We start from the raw sequence: 21,499 nt of genomic DNA on the forward strand, positions 1-21,499 counted from the left end.
CCTCTAATAGGTCCATAAGAAGTTGTACACCTATGTCGGAAAAATCCGAACCTGCAAGAGCAAAAGACGCTAGTATAACGCTAGTTATACAGTGAAGTCAGGGACTTCTCCTGGAGCGGTCTCCTAAGGTGTCGCTATCTATAGGAAGGGGGAGGTGTGCCATCTACTGGGGTGCTATGTACAAGGGGGATGTATGGCACTACCGACAAGGGGGCTATGTAGCACTACAGGGGGGCTGTGTGGCACTACCTACAGGGAGGCAGTGGCAGTATCTACAGACGGCTGTGTGGCATTATCTTCAGAGGGCTGTGTGTGGCATTATCTGCAGAGGGCAGCGTGTGGTATTATCTACAGAGGCCAATGTGTGGCATTATCGACAGAGGGCAGTATGTGGCATTATCTACGGAGGGCATAAAATTGATAAATGAAATTCATCCGTTTTTGAAACGTACATGGAAAAAAACGTGTCAAAATCGGCCAATTAAAAACGGAAACACGGAACGGAAACGGATGCAAAACGACAGCGAAAAACAGCCGTTTTTATTGACCGATACTCTAACTCTGTCGTGTGAATACAGCCTAAAGGACACCTGGGACACCTTTTATCCACCCACATACAGTGCAAATAGTTTTACTAAATAGCTGGAATAACCATTCATTCTGTGTACCATTGCCACTTTTATGCATGGGGTAGTTATGTATATGTGGGAAACGTTACATGCACTGTTGGTGGCTCTAGTGGAAAAGTAAGGGTATGTGCACACACAAAATCAAAAACGTCTGAAAATACAGAGCTGTTTTCATGGGAAAAAAGCTCCTGATTTTCAGACGTTTTTAAAGCCACTCGCATTTTTCGCAGCGTTTTTTTACGGACGTTTTTGGAGCTGTTTTTCTATAGTCAATGAAAAACGGCTCCAAAAAACGCCTCAAGTAGTGACATGCACTTCTTTTTCACCGGCGTGTTTTTATGCGCCGTTTTTTTAAAATGAGGTGTAAAAAACGCCCCATTGGAACAGAACGCTGTATTTCCCATTGAAATCAATGGGCAGATGTTTGCAGGCATTCTGCTTCAGTTTATTCAGGTGTTTTTCGAGGCGTAAACTCCCCTAAATACGCCTGAAAACTCCACGTGTGCACATCCCCTAAGGGTGAGAGACAAGTGGATGATTATAGGAGCTCTGCAAGTTTAATATTTTTCTAAGTTATTGTTGACAAAAAAAACCATTGAGATGAAAACAGTGTGAAGGGTTGATAGACATTATGCCATGCTTCTTTGTGCTTTCCTATGGTTAAAATTGTAAATGTAATATATATTTTCAGTAGTCTCTTTCTCTTCCCGGTAACAGGCAGCGTGGATTTCATACTTTTGTTTTGCGTCCACACTGTGGAGAAGCTGGACCTATTCACCATCTTGTTTCTGCATTCATGCTGTCACAGAACATCTCACATGGGCTCTTGCTACGCAAGGTGATGCTTACATTTTATTTTTATTTGTGTAAATGACTCACATAAACGGAACTGAATTCTGAAATGCATAATAAGAACAAATGATTGCCCTTTCCTTTTACCACTAGTGTTTAGTATTTTACACTTGATTCATTTATGAATACCGATGCAAAGAAAAATAGCTTAATAATTGATTGTTTCGTTCCAAACAACTATTGGAGATATAAGGCATAAGAAAATATATAATTTTCTGCTCAAATATGGTGGTGATTTACATTAGATTGAATGATTGCAAGCATATTTCGGTTCACACACAATAACTGAATAGCTTTCGTTTTCTCAAGTGCAAAACATATATCAAATTATATTGTACATATAAGATATACAAAAAAGTAGACATACAAATGCAGCTGTGAAGCTTCCACGATTCTGCTGTTGTGTGCATGAACTACTAAACGCTCTGTTGCCAATGTCAGAAGCGCCCCCCCCCCATTTAATGAGAGTAGCGTAATACCAGCCGGTCATTCTGTCGGCGTTCCAGAAATAATCGCGTCTTAGAGAGTAAACACCGTTTTTATAGGCACCGCAGTGGAAAATCCCCAAGTTTCCAGAAACTTTGACCACCAGTCCCCTTATCAGCAGCTGTTTGTGTGTGTGCGAGCAATGAGGTCTTAATTTCTTGGTCCTTCCACAGTTAAATTAAAGAGGCTCTGTCACCAGATTTTGCAACCCCTATCTGCTATTGCAGCAGATCGGCGCTGCAATGTAGATTACAGTAACGTTTTTATTTTAAAAAAACGAGCATTTTTGGCCAAGTTATGACCATTTTCGTATTTATGCAAATGAGGCTTGCAAAAGTACAACTGGGCGTGTTTAAAGTAAAAGTCCAAGTGGGCGTGTATTATGTGTGTTACATCGGGGCGTTTTTACTACTTTTACTAGCTGGGCGTTCTGACGAGAAGTATCATCCACTTCTCTTCAGAATGCCCAGCTTCTGGCAGTGCAGACACAGCCGTGTTCTCGAGAGATCACGCTGTGTTGTCACTCACAGGTCCTGCATCGTGTCGGCCACATCGGCACCAGAGGCTACAGATGATTCTGCAGCAGCATCAGCGTTTGCAGGTAAGTAGCTACATCGACTTACCTGCAAACGCCGATGCTGCTGCAGAATCAACTGTAGCCTCTGGTGCCGATGTGTCCTCGCTCGTCCGACACGATGCAGGACCTGGGGCAGGAAGTGAGTGACGTCACAGCGTGATCTCTCGAGAACACGCTGTGTGTCTGCACTGCCAGAAGCTGGGCGTTCTGAAGAGAAGTGGATGATACTTCTCGTCAGAACGCCCAGCTAGTAAAAGTAGTAAAAACGCCCCGATGTACGCACATAATACACGCCCAGTTGGACTTTTACTTTAAACACGCCCACTTGGACTTTTGCAAGCCTCATTTGCATAAATACAAAAAGGGTCATAACTTGGCCAAAAATGCTCGTTTTTTAAAAATAAAAACGTTACTGTAATCTACATTGCAGCGCCTATCTGCTGCAATAGCAGATAGGGGCTGCAAAATCTGGTGACAGAGCCTCTTTAAGTCTTAGAACCACAAAACTTAAATTTTTAGGGTACGTTCACACGGCTTCTTTTCGGACCGTAAACGGCCGAAATATCGGAGACCAAACGCCTCCAAACATCTGCCCATTGATTTCAATGGGAAATACGGCGTTCTGTTCTGACGGGGCATTTTTTTATGCGCCCGTTTTGAAAAACGACCGTGTAAAAAACCAACCACGCAAAAGAAGTGCATGTCACTTCTTGAGTTGTTGTTGGAGCCGTTTTTCATTGACTGTATAAAAAAACGCGAATTGCTAAAAAAACGGCTGAAAATCAGAAGCTGTTTTCCCTTGAAAACAGCTCGCTATTTTCAGAAGTTTTTTAGTAAGTGTGTGAACATACCCTTACTTACAGCAGGCTGTATTCAGAAGAAACAATATAAGGCTGAGTTCACACGGGGCAGATACACTGCGTAATAGCACGCAGCGCATCCGCCCTATGCGCCGCAGGGAATTCCGGGTGAAAAAGTGCACCAAACTGTGGTGCAGTTTTTATCCCGGAATGTCCGCTGCGAAAAACTTCAGCACTTAGCCGGCCTGCTAGCAGATCGGCCTGATCGGCCTCCTGGGATGACGTTTCATCCCAGGAGGCCTCTGTAGCCTGTGAGTCCTTGCAGCGGTGGTCACATGGGATGAAGCGTTATCCCAGGAGGCCGGCCCTCTGACGTCATCCAGGCCAACTCCTGGGATGATGTTTCATCCATGTGACCACCGCTACAGCCTGTGATTGGCTGCAGCGGTGGGGACATGGAAAGAAGCGTCATCCCAGAAGGATAAAACACAATTGACGTAAAGACAATTGACATGCGGTGGAATTAATTTCCGCACGGCTGGTCAATTTCTGAGCTGTATTTCCGCTCCGTATTTACGCAGCGTGTGGATGAGATTTGTTTTACCTCATCCACTTTGCTTCTACTCTATTTGCTGCGGATTTTCCGCAACTAATTCCATTGCGGAAATTTCGCAGTATTTACGCAACGTGTGAACTGGCCCTAAGATCGGTAAATGTAAACCATCTGCATCAAAACCGCAGGTAAAATCCGCACCTAATAGTGCATTTTTTTAATGCGTTTTTAGGTGCGTATTTTACATTTTAAAGCGTATCTAAACGTTTGACAAACTTCTGGCATGTCTGAGCGCTCACACGGGCGCTTCCGCTGCTTCGTTCTAGCGATTGGTGGGGGTCTCAGTGCTCGGACCCCCACCAATCCAAACTTCTGACATGTCACTATGACATGTCGGAAGTTTGTCAAACGTTTAGCTACACTTTAAGGCCGGGTTCCCACGTAGAGTAAACGCTGCAGAATTTCCGCAACGGAATTATGTGCAGAAATTCCGCAGCATTTACAGTAGCAGCAAAGTGGATGAGATTCAGAAAATCTTATGCTCACACTGCGGAAAAAAAAATGCAGCGTAAATGTTAATAAATTGACCTGGGGTACGGAATTTAATTCCACAGCATGTCAATTTATGCTGCATTTTTGTTGATTTTCTGTTGCAGGTTTTGCCCATTTAATTCAATGGGGATCCAAAATCTGCAACACAAAGTGTCGCGACTTTTGCGGCGATTATGCCGCAAAAAATCTCAACTGAAAAAAAAAAATCATACATACCCAGAAGGCCTCCTTTCTTTCTGCAATCTGGCCTCCTGGGATGACGTTGCATCCCATGTGACTGCCGCTGCAGCCAATCACAGGCTGCAGTGTCACATGGGCTGCAGCGTCCTCCAGGTAGGTTGGACTGGACTGCACAGGAGGAACACGTCGCCATAACAATGGCCTACGTAAGTATGAGCGTTTTTTACCGCTGCTTTCTGCAGTGAAAATTCCGTCTGAAAAAACGCACCACAATGTGTGCAGTTTTCAGATGTACTGTGTATTCCAGGTTAGATACGCTGTGGTTTTTACGCAGCGTATCTGACCCGTGGAAACCCGGCCAAAAGAGGAAATACCTGCATTTTTATGCTGCGGATTTTGGTGTGTTTTTTAAAAAACTAGTCAGATACAATTCGCAAGCAGAAACACAAGATAAATTGACATGCTGCGGAATTTAAAATACGCACCGCAGGTGAATTTATGTACAGAAAAAAATCTGCAACGTGTAGATGAAATTTCTTGCTATCTCATTTACTTTGCTGGTACTGTATTATGCTGCGGATTTGCTGCACATAAATCTGTGTCAAATCTGCACGTAATACGTATTGTGTGCATTTGGCCTTAAGGTAGGAAATCCAGGGTGAGCATGTAGCAAGAAATTGATCCAAAGTGTGTTTGCATTGCGTGGAGATTTTCATAGAGCGTAGTTTTTGAGATCCTTGCTTTCACAACTGATAGGGTGGGTGGCAAAGTTTTCCACTGAACTGCAATTTTGATACACGTTGCCATTCATATGACCTGTATAACTTTAGTCTGGTTATTGGTGTGAGGTCTGTCTACCAAAAGAAATACAGCTGGATTAAGGTCAATCTGAATGTTAAGGGTCTGTTCACACAGCTTATTTTCATCAGTTTTTCGGGCCGTAAACACCCCAAAAAACGGAAGCTGAACGCCTCCAAACACCTGCCCATTGATTTGAATTGGAAAAATGGCGTTTCGTTTCAACGGCCTCCAAAAACGTTTGCTGCTTAAAAAACTATTGAAAATCAGAGGCTGTTTTCCCTTAAAAACAGCTCCGTATTGTTCAGCCGTTTTGCGAGTGAAAATACCCTAAAGAGTTTATCAATTCGGAGACCTGACACCATGGGGCAAGTCCACCATATATGAGTTGGAGTTCCTCTATCCGAGCAGCCTCAGCAACACTGATGGTATGTGCACACGTAGTGACCAAAAACGTCTGAAAATATGGAGCTGTTTTCAAGGGAAAACAGCCCCTGATTTTCAGACTTTTTTGAGCAACTCGCATTTTTCGCGGCGTTTTTCATTGGAGTCTATGAGAAAACGGCTCCAAAAACGTCCAAAGAAGTGTCCTGCACTTCTTTTGACGAGGCTGTATTTTTACGCGTCGTCGTTTGACAGCTGTCAAACGACGACGCGTAAATGACAGGTTGTCTGCACAGTACGTCGGCAAACCCATTCAGATGAATGGGCAGATGTTTGCCGACGTATTGTAGCCTTATTTTCAGACGTAAAACAAGGCATAATACGCCTCGTTTACGTCTGAAAATAGGTCGTGTGAACCCGGCCTGACAGTGGATGTGGCTGGGTTAAAGGGAAGAATTCTGTTTGGAACCAGGTGTGTTTTGTCGATGTTTCTGCATGGGAGACTTGCTGACTGCCATTTTAAACCTTAGTATAACCGTGACACCACTGAAAAATGCTAAGATGGATATTTCAGTCCCATTCCCACTGTATTGTAAACGGAAATTTAGTGTTGGCAGGTGGTTGCTGAAAGTCACTGTAGAGGGAACACGTTAGATCGTTCTGCAGTGGAGCTTGTATGCTATTACGTTCACATGAGGTTAGAACAGGTAGAAAACCCATCGGGGTGATGAAACAGAAAGTTGAGTCCCATTAGGGAGTTGGAGGAAGGGAAAAAGTGGTCCATATTATAGGGCTGGTAAGATAAAGGGGAATATTTTGGAGGTCTCCAGAGAGACCCAAAGAGGTGCCTCAAAGCCTTTATCAACAACAACCCGCTGTGCTATTTGGGCAACTTTATAGGTTTTGTATAGATGAGCTAATGAAATCCTTATGGTTTTGTAGTAGTACATAAGTTTATCTTTGATTAATTAACCCAAGATGTATTGAGACATTTGTTTTTGAATACGTTGTTTTTGGAGTAGAGGCTAGGCAAAATAATGAGAATTAAGGTATTTGATAAAGTGAAAAATATGTTTCTTGGACACAAATTATGTCAGGTTTGCATTTCAGGTATTGAGGAAAGCTTAAAGAGGCTCTGTCACCAGATTTTAAGTGCCCTACCTCCTACATAATCTGATTGGCGCTGTAATGTAGATAACAACAGTTTTTTTTATTTTGAATAACGATAATTTTTTAGCAAGTTATGACCTATTTTAGATTTATGCTAATTCGTTTCTTAATAGACAACTGGGCGTGTTTTTACTTTTGACCAACTGGGTGTTGTACAGAGGAGTGTATGACGCTGACCAATCAGTGACCAATCAGCCTCATACACTTCTCATTGTTCCTGCCCAGCTTCTTTCACTGCACAATCACACTGTAACAATGGGCTGGAAAAATGAGAAGTGTATGACGCTGATTGGTCAGCCTCATACACTCCTCTGTACAACGCCCACTTGGTCAAAAGTCAAAACACACCCAGTTGTCCATTAAGAAAGTCATTAGCATAAATCTAAAATAGGTCATAACTTGCTCAAAAATTATCATTTTTCTAAATTAAAACCACTGTTGTTATCTACATTACAGCGCCGATCAGATTATGTAGGAGATAGGGAACTTATAATGTTGTGACAGAGCCTCTTTAATGCCTTTTCATGGGCGAATACAACCATCTGGCATTATAAAATAATATAGTTATCATAGAAAACAACTAAAAATATTCTGGAGGAAGGCCAACGTATTGCTAAAAGGTTGTAGACACAGAATAATACTAGTAATGGTATAGGGGATAGATCTATCAAGATACCAGAAATAAAAGGGGGAAAAAGAACATTAGACAATAAATTAACAATAGTAACAATAAATACATTATGCAATAAACGGGTCAAGGACCCAATAGATATTGATAATTTAGAGGGGCCTCAGTAATGCCACTGATACGTTGGCAGTTAAAAACTATGAACACCTTTTGGTGTGTTTTTTTTTTTTTAATTAAATAATTTATTTAGTGTTAAAAATAACTTGTAATTTACTTTTATTTTAAAAAAATGTAAAAATAATTTCCCATTTCACTTCTGCAGGTTCTAAGTATCACATTACATATAAGCTGCAGAATCATGCTCCCAGCCAAATCTGCGAGTTACGTAGTTGCTCTGATGGCTCGGGCTGCTGTGTGCTCCTGAGCATTCTTCTAAGCCCTGACTTTGACTTGAGCAGAAATGAGCTTAGTAAATCGCTGCAGAAGTGAAGCTGCATATTTTTTTTTTCATTATGTTTTTAACACAAAATAAAAAATGCATTTCATAAAAAAATATGTTGTTCATAGCTTTTAAGTATTATGAAACTTTGGGTCCCAGGTTTTTATATTAAGGATTCCAAAGAAAAAAAATAAAGTGGACTCTAAGGCCTCATGCTCACATCCCTGCAGTATTTACGGTCCGTAAATACTGCTCGGACGGGCTGCGGACTGTCATTCGCATTTGCGCACTGTACTCACATTGAAAAGTATATGAGCACGGTCCGTAAATGCAAAAAATAGGACGTGTTATATTTTTTGCGGGTCATTTCTACGGCCTGGACACACACCCGTAAATATACGGGAAGGTGTCTGGCCCATAGAAATGAATGGATCAGTAATTGCGGAGAAAAATGTAAGTTCAAGTGCATGAGGCCTAACCAGAGTTAGGCACTTATCTCGGAACAAGTCAATATTTAATTTTAGGAAGTAAAGGCAGCCCCCAACAGTAGTCTGGTGGACCGAAGGCTCCTGTGCATCTAATGCCAGGTACGAGTAGTCTGGTGGACCGAAGGCTCCTGCGCATCTAATGCCAGGTATGAGTAGTCTGGTGGACCGAATGCTCCTGCGCATCTAATGTCAGGTACGAGTAGTCTGGTGGACCGAAGGCTCCTGCGCATCTAATGCCAGGTACGAGTAGTCTGGTGGACCGAAGGCTCCTGCGCATCTAATGCCAGGTATGAGTAGTCTGGTGGACCGAATGCTCCTGCGCATCTAATGCCAGGTACGAGTAGTCTGGTGGACCGAAGGCTCCTGCGCATCTAATGCCAGGTACGAGTAGTCTGGTGGACCGAAGGCTCCTGCGCATCTAATGCCAGGTACGAGTAGTCTGGTGGACCGAAGGCTCCTGCTCATCTAATGTCAGGTACGAGTAGTCTGGTCGACCGAAGGCTCCTGCACATCTAATGCCAGGTACGAGTAGTCTGGTGGACCGAAGGCTCCTGCGCATCTAATGCCAGGTACGAGTAGTCTGGTGGACCGAAGGCTCCTGCGCATCTAATGTCAGGTACGAGTAGTCTGGTGGACCGAAGGCTCCTGCGCATCTAATGTCAGGTACGAGTAGTCTGGTGGACCGAAGGCTCCTGCGCATCTAATGCCAGGTACGAGTAGTCTGGTGGACCGAAGACTCCTGCGCCTCTAATGTCCGGTACGAGTAGTCTGGTGGACCGAAGGCTCCTGCTCATCTAATGTCCGGTACGAGTAGTCTGGTGGACCGAAGGCTCCTGCTCATCTAATGTCAGGTACGAGCTGGAAGTTGCTGGAGAGGCTGGGAGGAACTTTGCATCACCATCAGGATCCTTTCATTATCCGCAAAGCTGAGATCCAATGATCTGACAGTATATGATCAGGTGTTATGTTGGAAATGAAGAACAGAAAGCGCCACTTGAACTATATATTTGCCTTTTGCAGCTTCATGGTGAGGGGTCTGAAGACGCTCCTCTTTGCCAGCATGAATAGAGCAATGCTGTATAGAGGTGAACAATGTTAGGGTCTCTAGGAAAGGAAGAGGTTTTCCTCGATTCTGTTTGAAGTTGGTTCCCGATTTCCACATAGTAGATGCGTATAGTACAGCGTTATTACGGTTTTCCTGATTTTGTTATTTAGCTTCAAGTAAGTAGAGTCAGGCATACAAGTCATAGCTGCATGCTTTCTGCTTGTCTAAAGGGCCAGCTGTGTTATCAGTCTTGTTTTCTAGCTCAGCTGTTCGTTGGACAAGATCTTGAGTGTGGGACAATATGTCTTTAACTGCTGCTGTGAGCCCGGGAAAAGTGTTTTAATATGGTGCAGATTAGCACAATAATTTGACTTGGAAAGATATTCTGCAGCATACTGGGAGCTTTGCTGTTCACTGGTCCACGCAGGAGAGTTGCACAGTACATTTTAGGGAACTTGAACCAATCATTTAATTAGAAAAAAATACTTACCACTGTATTCCCTGTTAGGGTATGTGCACACACACTAATTTCGGACGTAATTCGGGCGTTTTTGCCCCGAATTACGTCCGAAAATAGCGCCTCAATAGCGCTGACAAACATCTGCCCATTGAAAGCAATGGGCAGACGTTTGTCTGTTCACACGAGGCATAATTTATGCGCCGCTGTCAAATGACGGCGCGTAAATAGACGCCCGCATCAAAGAAGTGACCCGTCACTTCTTTGGGCGTAATTGGAGCCGTTATTCATTGACTCCAATGAATAGCAGCGCCAAATACGTCCGTAATGGACGTGGCGTTCAAGCGCCTGCACATACCGTTACGGCTGAATTTACGGGGATGTTTTCAGGTGGAAACATCCCCGTAATTTCAGCCGTTACGGACGCCCTCGTGTGAACATACCCTTACCATTCAGCCTCCGTTCCTCACAGGACAAAGACAATAAGAACTACGTTACATTCATATGGTCACAGGATATTTCCTCTCTCAGATGTCACACAGTAAGCTGCAGTGACCGAGAAGAACCATCTCAGCAGAAGTGAGGAAAGGAAGGACTAATGGTGAGAGGGGGTAGGAAAAAGTGGTCTCAATGTAGAAGAAACGGATCTCTCAAGGGAGTTGGAGAGTGTGCAATATGTGCCACAGAGCAGTTTGTTGTGATGAGATAGTGATCAAGCGTATCACTGAAAGGAATTGCCCACTGGGCTCGGAGGATCTGTCCTGAAGATTGGTAGAATGCAAAGCATCATGAAAAAAATCAAGCTTGCAAAAGCAAACTAATGCACCTTTTAATGGCCCAGGTAACTATCCAAAGATGAATTTTATTTTTAAAGCGTAGAACTGAACATTCACTTTAAGCCCCCTTAACCCCTTGTTGCTCAGATGCTGACAACAACAGATAATAAGAGAGTTTAAAATTAAAGTATACTGCAATGTTAGGCATATAATACTCCTGACTATTTTTCAGAAGGGATATTGACCATAGGGCTAGGGCTACATGGTGACTTTGGCTGCGACACAGGTCACGTGTTCAATGATCACTGTGTGATCACTGAAGTGAATGTGGCCACGTTGCGACCCGCAATTTGCCGAAATCCAAATGTTTTGTCAAGTCGCGGCAACTTGCGGGTTGCGACGCACCCTCCTTCACTTACATTACTGCGATGCAGGCCGGGATACATAGCAAATCTCAAACGTGCAAATTGTGTTGTGGCCAAAGTCGCCATGTAGCACTAGCCTAATAGATACATATTTGGGTTGCAAACTAGCATATGAAAGGAAAGACATTGAACTTATGACAATGTGATCTAGTCACCTTAATATGAGTTACAGACCAAAATCTGTAGACTAGACTGTTTTTTCCCACTTTTTTTTGTCTTTTCTCAGTTTATGTTACTAATTTTCATGTTATTTCAGGCCCCAGTATTGCAGTATCTTTACTACCTGGCACAAATTGGCATTGCCATGTCTCCCTTGAGTAATAACAGTCTTTTCCTGAGCTATCACCGGAATCCACTCCCTGATTTCCTGTCACGTGGTCTTGTGGTATCACTGTCCACAGATGATCCTCTGCAGTTTCATTTCACAAAGGTATTCTGGATGGAATGATCAGATGAAAAATGTTTTATTCATTTTGTTGTTTGTTTTTTTGCTGTGGTTTGTTGTTCATAATATGTCCTAATAACTAGTCTGTTTTCAGGAGCCTCTGATGGAAGAATACAGCATTGCAACTCAAGTGTGGAAACTCAGCTCCTGTGACATGTGTGAGCTTGCCAGAAACAGTGTTTTGATGAGTGGTTTTCCTCACAAGGTAACAAAGCCATAGTCTACAATTTAATTACAACATGCAGTAATGGGTGTGTAAAGCTCATATGTTTCTATAAACATCATTCCACTGGGGTTCAGTGTCTTCAAGCTTCTTGAATCCATAGGTCTTAAATGATTGTAAACAGAAAATGCCATAACTGTAAAGGTATGTTCACACGGCTTATTTTCAGGCGTATTCTAGAGCGTAAGACCGGGTTCAGACAGGACAGATACGGTGCGTAAAAGCACGCAGCGTGTGCGCCGCAGTGAATTCCGGGCCAAAAACCGCACCAAACTGTGGTGCAGTTTTTTGCCTGGAATGTCCGCTGTGGAAAACTGCTTCATTAACCGGCCTGCTAGGCTAGCCTCCTGGGATGACGTTTCATCCCAGGAGACCGCTGCAGCCTGTGATTGGCTGCAGCGGCGGTCACATGGGAAGAAGTCACCCAGTCCAGCCTCCCGGGATGACGTTTCATCCCAGGAGACCGCTGCAGCCTGTGATTGGCTGCAACAGCGGTGACATGGGATAAAGTCACCCAGGCCGGCCTCCTGGGATGACGTATCAAATTACATTATTAAAAGAAAACAAAAATTTGAAATTGATTATTATAAATATGGAAAGTGAATGCTTCTGTTTAAAGGCAGATAATTTTAAAAAGGACCTGTCAGCTTCCCTAACAGTAAACACTTCTTTGGACTATATTCTTTTGAATATATCACTTGAATCTCCTTATTAACTTATCATCAACTGGAACTGACTCAAAAGTATTTAATCTAAAGCGGATCTGTGATATATTTATGCAGCCCTGTCTGAGGGCAGCAGAAAAAAGTTGCAGACACACTGATTTCAGCGGTCTGTCAATTATTAGGTAAATTGTTGTCGTTTAGGAGCACTTAAATTTTATTGTTGCGGCGTGCCGGACACGATGCAGGCCTTGAGTACAATGATATTCATATACTCACGCTCCCCTCGCCTTCCATCTGCTGATTGACACTTTTCTCCCCATGCACAATAATAGGGAGAAAAGTGTCAATTAGCGGCTGGAGGGAGAGGGGAGCGTGAGTATATGAATATCATTGGGCTCAAGCAGTGCATCGCAATTTTAAGCGGTTGTACGGAGGGTACGTAATAATTGTCTGATTGCTGTGGGCTCCACCACTGGAATCTGCACCGATAGCGAAAACGGGGGTCCTGTACCTCCCTTTCCTCTTGACTGCACCCCCCCGCAGTGAGGAGGAGCTTGAGTGGAGCAGCGTTCAATAATGCGCCTGCTGCTTCCTTCAATGTCTATTGTACTAGCGGAAACAGCCCAGTGCTGTACTCCGCTGTTTCCGTCATTTTCATAGATTTTGAATAGAGCGGCAGCACACATGTTCAACCGCCGCTCTTTTCCTGCGATCGATGGGGTCCCAGTTAAAAAGTTCAGACACTTTTTAAGTTTCCTGTGGATAGGTCATAATTGTCGATTCTGGGAATACCCCTTTAAGAAAGTTTATATTCGTTATAACTTTTATAACATTTTTTTATGGGGAATGGAAAAAATACTGCAATTCCATTATTGTTTTCTGCAATTTTTTTATGCTGTTTACAATGTGGCATATATAGCATGTTAACTTTATTCTATGAAAACAGCAATACCAAAGTTATATAGTTTTTTTTATTTTTTTTTACTTTTGAACAATAAAAGTTTTATAAAAAAAAATATTATTTTTGTGTCACCGTATTCCCAAATCTCTAACTTTTTTTATTTTTTCTGTCGACGTAGCCGAATGGAGGCATGTTTTTTGCGGGACAGGCTTTTATAAATTTTTTGAGGGGGGGGTGGGTATAAATAACAGTATAAATAACGTGTGAACTTTTTTAGATGTGTCGGTACAGATACTGAAGTACCAAATTGATATAGTTATTGTACATATGATTGCTTGTTTTTTGCGGGAGTAGTTGTAGTTTTTATGGGTACCATTTTAGGGTACAGCACATATATTTTATTGAATAACTTTAAATAAATGTTTTGGGGTAAATAGGAAAGAAAAGCAAATCTCCCAAAGTTTTTGGTTTTTTTTCTTTGCCATGCGCCGTGTAGTTTATAGTTTTTGCTATAACTTGCGCCAATGAAATGTCACATTCCTTCCTATTATGTTGACCTCATTCTACGGGACGTACCGACTGTAGCGGTTCCCTCTATTTTTATATTGTTTACTGCGAAACAATAAAATATTTAGGGTTTATTTTTGTAGGGCTGGGGGGCCTTTTTTTTTTGTTTTTACTTTTGAAGTAGCGACCCTGTGGTACACTTACAAGCAATCTATTAGCCTATGCGTCTGGCAGATCTGGGTGCCCTGGAAGATGCCAGGGGTCTCAAACTCGGCCGAGTACAGTGCCCTCTGTAGATACTGCCACAGTGCTTTCTGTAGATACTGCCACAGTGCTTTCTGTAGATACTGCCACAGTGCTTTCTGTAGATACTGCCACAGTGCCCTCTGTAGATGCTGCCACGGTGCCCTCTATAGATGCTGTCACGGTGCCCTCTGTAGATGCTGTCACGGTGCCCTCTGTAGATAATGCCACAGTGCCCTCTGTAGATGCTGTCACGGTGCCCTCTGTAGATGCTACCACGGTGCCCTCTGTAGGTGCTACCACGGTGCCCTCTGTAGATGCTGCCACGGTGCCCTCTGTAGATGCTGCCACGGTGCCCTCTGATTTAATGAGCCATTCGCAGTTTCACTGTACCGGCCGTGTGTACTTACACGTGCATGGCTTAATCTTTGAGACAAGCATATGCTACTGGCAGGATCAACCATGCTGCCATGGTGCCTTCTGTAGATGCTGCCACGGTGCCCTCTGTAGATGCTGCCACAGTGCCCTCTGTAGATGCTGCCACAGTGCCCTCTGTAGATGCTGCCACAGTGCCCTCTGTAGATGCTGCCACAGTGCCCTCTGTAGATGCTGCCACAGTGCCCTCTGTAGATGCTGCCACAGTGCCCTCTGTAGATGCTGCCACAGTGCCCTCTGTAGATGCTGCCACAGTGCCCTCTGTAGATGCTGCCACAGTGCCCTCTGTAGATGCTGCCACAGTGCCCTCTGTAGATGCTGCCACAGTGCCCTCTGTAGATGCTGCCACAGTGCCCTCTGTAGATGCTGCCACAGTGCCCTCTGTAGATGCTGCCACAGTGCCCTCTGTAGATGCTGCCACAGTGCCCTCTGTAGATAATGCCACAGTGCCCTCTGTAGATAATGCCACAGTGCCCTCTGTAGATAATGCCACAGTGCCCTCTGTAGATAATGCCACAGTGCCCTCTGTAGATAATGCCACAGTGCCCTCTGTAGATAATGCCACAGTGCCCTCTGTAGATAATGCCACAGTGCCCTCTGTAGATAATGCCACAGTGCCCTCTGTAGATAATGCCACAGTGCCCTCTGTAGATAATGCCACAGTGCCCTCTGTAGATAATGCCACAGTGCCCTCTGTAGATAATGCCACAGTGCCCTCTGTAGATAATGCCACACACACCCCTTGTAGATAGTGCCACAGACACCCCCAGTAGATAGCTCCATTGGGGCTACCTCTAGGAGTGGAATCCCCAGCCAGAGCGCTGCCTACGCTTTAGCCAGGGATTCCTCTGCTGGAGGAGACCTTTGATGTCACTGTTCATACACAGTGACATGAGGGGATCCTCCTGGACCGGAATGTGATGTCGGGAGCAACCCCAGAGCCGGTGTCCCAGAGCGGAGCACTAGTATAGGCTCTACTCCGGAACTCTGGGGAAGCAACTGACATCCGTGTCCATATATGGAGAGTGATGTCAGGGTCTTGCCCAGAGCTGGAGTGCCGGAGCAGAGCCGCTTCTAGCACCCTGCCTGGGATTCCATCTCTGCTCCTGACATCACTGTTCATATATGGACAGAGCATCCCGGGCAGAGCGCTACTACTGGGACTCCAGCTGTTCTCCTAACATCACTGTATTATGTGGACAGCGATGTAAGGGGATTCCAGAGTCCCGGAGCAGAGCCTATGCTAGCGCTCTGCCCGAGACTCCGCTCTGGGGAAGACCCTGACAAGACTGTCCATATATGGACAGCGATGTCAGGGAATTCCACAGAGTCCCGGAGCAGAACTTATACTAACGTTCTGCCTGGGACTCTGGCTCTGGGGAAGCCCCAGACATCACGTGTCCATTCATGGACAGCGATGTCAGGGAATTCCGCAGAGTCCCGGAGCAGAGCCGATACTAGCGCTCTGCCGGGGACACCGCTTCGGGGAAGACCCTGACAAAACTGTCCATATATGGACAGCGATGTCATGGATTTCACAGAGTACCGGAGCAGAGCCGATACTAGAGGCTCTGTGTCCCGCGGGCGGTAGATGACAGCCTCAGGGGCCGCATGCTTGAGACCCCTGGTGTAGACCTTTATTTATTCACTTCCCACTCCTCTCAGTACTATTATGTCGAGACAAGCGCACCGTTTGTGTTGAGCTCAGTAATAGTACGTTGACGCCATTCCCCCCCCTAGACACCGTTATCACAGCTCATACCCCGGGGACCAATCGCGGTGGTCCTCGCCGATTTACCCCTTAAATCGGTTAAGGGGGTACAACACCATCTGCGCACCTGCAACGCAATCGCGAGTGCAGATGGTTGCTATGGCAACCGGAGGCCTATCAATGGCCTCCGGGTCTGCAATCTACGCAAGGCGATTAGGCCCGGCCTTAGGCAGGACCTAATACGCTGCCTTCCAGAGTAGAGACTGACAGGTATAATACTCTGCAATACATAAGTATTGCAGGATATTCTAACAACGATCAGACAGCTGGACCTTCAAGTCCCTAGTAGGACCAAAAAAAAAAGTTTACATTTTTTTTTTTTTTTTAAATGTGGTTAAAAAAAGTTAAAGTTTCAAGTAATAAAATTAAAAATCATCTTTTTTCCCTTATCAAGTCCTTTATTATTAGAAAAAAATTAAATAAACTGTACATAATCAGGTCGTAACAGCCTGAACTATAAAAATATTATGTTATGTTATTTATCCCGCGTGGTAAACGGCGTAAAAAGAAATAAAAAATCAATACCAGAATCGCTATTTTTTGGTCACTTCACCTCCCAAAACATGGAATAAAAAAGGGATCAAAAAGTTGCATGTACCCAAAAATAAAGGTTCCAAAAAAAACTACAGTTCGTTCCGCAAAAAAACAAGCCCTCATACAGCTTTCTTAAAGGAAAAATAAAAAAGTTATGGCTCTTAGAATATGGAAGCACAGAAATTTTTTATTTTTTTTAAAAAGAGTGATTTTATTGTGCAAACACCATAAAACAGAAAAAATAACTATATGCATTTTGTATCGCCGTAATCGTATCGAGCCGCAAAATAAAGTAAATATATGTCATTTATGGCGCACGTTGTACGCCGTAAAACAAAAAGAATAGAAAACAATAGCAGAATTTTATCAGCACCCAAAACTGGTGCCGATAAAAACTACAGATTGTCCTGCAAAAAATAAGCCCTCACACCGCTGCGTCGCAACAAAAAAAAAGTTATGACTCAGAATTTGGCAACACAAAAAGTGCAGTGTGTTTTAAAAGGGGGATAAGATCTAGCACCAGTAGCGTGGGTAGGGGGCGGTGGCTCCGGGCCCACTGAGATGGGCCTACTCAATGCGATAACGGGGCCCTCCGCTCCTGCCACTTTGCTTTTCCCTGCCGCTCTGCTCTTCTCCTCCGCTCTTCTCTCGACGCTCCCGTCACTCTCACCATGACTGTGCGCGTCCACACAGTCATTCAAGCTAGCAGACATGCGCACGTCTTCTAGTGCACACTTCTAATGCTGCCCGCCAGGAACGGAAGAAGCCTGCCTGCGTGTGAGGAGTGGGTGAGCAAGTACCCCTCCCCGATGTATCCCGTTCTGAAATTATGCAGGGATAAATGGCTGCTTTAAACAGGGATGATGGGGGTTAAAACAGGAATGATGGCTGGACTACTCATCATCCCTGTATATAACCCCCATCATTCCTGTATATATCAACCATCATCCCTGTATGTAACCCCCATCATCACTTTATATAACCCCCATTATATACAGGGATGATAGGGGGTTATATACATGGAGTGATGCTGTTATATTCAGGGATGATGGTTGATATATACAGAGATGATGGTGGTTATATATGGGGATGATAGCCAACATCCATGTATATAACCCTCATCATCTCTGTACACAACCCCTATCATCCCTGTATATACCAGTCATCATCCCTGTATATAACCCCCATCATCAATGTATGTAACCCCATCATCCCTGTATATACCAGCCTGGCTGGTATATACTGGGATGATGGAGGTTATATACAGGAATGATGGTTAGTATATACAGGGATGATGGGGATTATATACAGTTATAATCAGGAATGATAGCTGGTATATACAGGGGTGATGGTTGATATATACAGGGATGATGAGGGTTATATATGGGGATGATAGCTGGAGCAGCCATCATCCATGTATATAACCCCCATCATCTCTGTACACAACTCCCTATCATCCCTGTATATACCAGCCATCATCCTTGTATATAACCCCCATCACCACTGTACACAACCCCCTATCATCCCTGTATATACCAGCTGTCATCCCTGTATATAACCGCCATCATCACTGTATATAAACCCCATCAGACCTGTATATACCAGCCTGGCTGGTATATACAGGGATGATGGAGGTTATATACAGGAATGATGGCTGGTATATACAGGGATGATGGTTGATATATACAGGGATTATGGGGGTTATATACAGGGATGATAGCTAAAGCAGCCATCATCCGTGTATATAACCCCCATCATCCCTGTACACAACCTACTATCATCCCTGTATATACCGAGTAACATGTTTTTTAAATGTAATTTCTATGAGTATATTAAAGTGTTTTTCCATCTGAATTATAATAGTTGCATGCTTTAGGCCTAATTATGAATGTACTTCTAGCCGCTCACCTGCTCTGCTTCTGGGATTTGTATATGATAAGGTTTATGTGATGGATTAGAGCCAATGTTCTCCTTGCTTATATTTGGCTGCTTTCAAGTATCAAGTTGGTTTGGATGTGTATCTTCTTTTGATATACGGCTGACCTGGTATTATAGTCGGCTATTAAGCTTCTATAGATTAGGATATGTCTCTGATATTGAGACAGCTGCCTTGTCTTCTCCTGTTAATCATTCTTATTGTAATAGTCCCCTTCTTTTCTACTGTTTTGCATAATGTAGTAGATAGCATTTAAACTAGGCTATACATGTGTAATGTACTTAAGACAGCCTTTTATACTGCTCTCAAACTTAATTATCATGGATAATATAGCAGCGTATACAGTACAGCACTCCTGCTCATTCACAATGATAACCACTATGATTAGGTTGCGCCTTTGCAGTTGTAAAAATGCATTAGGGGGGCCTACTGGGCTGGGGCCCACTCAGATATGTTTCCTCCCCCCTGCGCTGAACCCCTAGCTACGCCTCTGTCTGGCACCATTTATCAGTGCGACACTGCTCCCTCCCTTCTGAGCCCTACAGCATGACCAAACAGCAGTTTACGTCCACATATATGTCATTCCTATACCCGGGAGAAACCGCTTAACAGTTTATGAGGTATTTGTCTTCATTGGCACAAGCTGGGTATAACATATTGTGCACTAAAATGGCAGATCAGTGTAAAATCCACTGCACATTATTTTCTAGTAAAAGAGTAGTATTGGGTCAAAATAATCACTGCACCCCTTAATAAATGCCTTGAGGGTTATTTTTTTAATTTTTTTAAATGAGGTCACTTCTTGGCGGTTTATTTTACTTTTTGACCTCAGAGCCCTGCAATTGGAGAGCAATGTTGTGAAAAATCACCAAAATAGACCTTAAATGCGCATGGTGCTCTTTCACTTCTAAGCTCTGTCATATGTCCAGGCAAATAATAAATGCCTTGAAGGGTGTAGTTTCCAAAATGGGGTCACTTCTCAGGGCTTTCCAATATTCTCTGGTACCTCAGGGGCTTTGCAAATGTGACATGGCACCCGAAAACCATTCTAGCAAAATTTCAGCTCCAAAAGCCAAATGACGCTCCTTCCCTTCTGAGCCCTGCATTGTATCCAAACAGCAGTTTATGACCACATATCAAGGTAATATCGTACTCGGGAGAAATTGCTTTACAAATGTTGGGGTGCTTTTTCTCCTTTATTCTTTGTGAACATGAAAAGAATCTGAGCTAAAACTACTTTTTGTGTGAAAACTATTTAGATTTAAATATAATGGTGGTTTCTCTTGGCTCAAATACCCACAAAATCTCTCTCAGACCGGAGCAGGCAAAACTAAATTGGGTATGATCCAACAAATACCCTAAATAGCATATATAAAGTACAGTGAAGTTTACCGCTCAGACGGCACTGGTAACAGTCCAATATCATTCAGTATAGACACTCTCTCCCAGAAAAATGCAGTGGACAGTCCGCAATCCAATGAGGGTGTGGATGGTAATTCTTATCCTTGTAGTTCCACCAAGCTCCTTATCGTCTCCCTCCACATTCAAAGAACTCCTGGTAGGAAAAGGATCTTATGTCTAGAAGTAACAAGAAATAAAAGCATCAAGGTAAGTAAAAATCTTTAAAATTTCTAGGCGGCACGCCAAACACTCTCGCCCGACCCTGGGTTTCGCCCTTCCGGCTTCCTCTGGGGAAGCCGGAAGGGCGAAACCCAAGGTCGGGCGAGAGTGTTTGGCGTGCCGCCTAGAAATTTTAACGATTTTTACTTACCTTGATGCTTTTATTTCTTGTTACTTCTAGACATAAGATCCTTTTCCTACCAGGAGTTCTTTGAATGTGGAGGGAGACGATAAGGAGCTTGGTGGAACTACAAGGATAAGAATTACCATCCACACCCTCATTGGATTGCGGACTGTCCACTGCATTTTTCTGGGAGAGAGTGTCTATACTGAATGATATTGGACTGTTACCAGTGCCGTCTGAGCGGTAAACTTCACTGTACTTTATATATGCTATTTAGATTTAAAGTTTTACGGTCTAATTCCAAGAAATTCGGCAAAATACCTGTGGGGTTAAAATGCTCACTATACCCTTAGATTAATTTCTTGGGGTTTAGTTTCCAAAATATTGTCTTTTTGGGAGTGTTTCCTATGTTTTTGCACCACAAGACCTCTTCTAATGTGGCATGGTCCCTAAAAATATATACTAATAAAAAGGGGGGCCCAAAATCCACCAGGTGCTCTTTTGCATCTGAGGCCTGTTCTTAAAGTCCATTAGCACACTAGGGCCACATGTGGGATATTTCTAAAAACGGTAGAATCTGGGCAATACATATTGAGTTGTGTTTCTCTGGTAAAATCTTCTGTGTTACAGGAAAAAATTGAATAATATGGAATTTCTTTAAAAAAATATTTAAAAAAATTCACCTCCACTTTGCTTTAATTACTGTAAAGCGACTAAAGGGTTAAGAAACTTTCTTAATGCTGCTTTGAATACTTTGAGGGGTGCAGTTTTTAAAATTAGGGGGTTTCTAATATATAAGGCCCTCAAATCCACTTCAGAACTGAACTGGTCCCTATAAAAAAGACTTGAAATTTTC

General features: G+C 43.5%; 1 protein-coding gene across 8 annotated transcripts in view; it reads left to right on the forward strand.

Moving 5' to 3' along the window:
• AMPD2 (adenosine monophosphate deaminase 2) overlaps positions 1 to 21,499 on the forward strand; it is a 226,115-nt gene that overhangs the window by 195,534 nt on the left and 9,082 nt on the right. For all 8 annotated transcript variants that reach the window (XM_075853644.1, XM_075853647.1, XM_075853645.1 and 5 more), the window contains 3 exons: positions 1,347 to 1,467; positions 11,496 to 11,669; positions 11,779 to 11,889. In XM_075853644.1, the coding sequence (XP_075709759.1) occupies positions 1,347 to 1,467; positions 11,496 to 11,669; positions 11,779 to 11,889 (406 nt within the window). The remainder of the gene's footprint in view (positions 1 to 1,346; positions 1,468 to 11,495; positions 11,670 to 11,778; positions 11,890 to 21,499) is intronic.

Source organism: Rhinoderma darwinii, chromosome 2 (genome assembly GCF_050947455.1).
Source record: "Rhinoderma darwinii isolate aRhiDar2 chromosome 2, aRhiDar2.hap1, whole genome shotgun sequence".
NCBI classification, from domain to species: domain Eukaryota; kingdom Metazoa; phylum Chordata; class Amphibia; order Anura; family Rhinodermatidae; genus Rhinoderma; species Rhinoderma darwinii.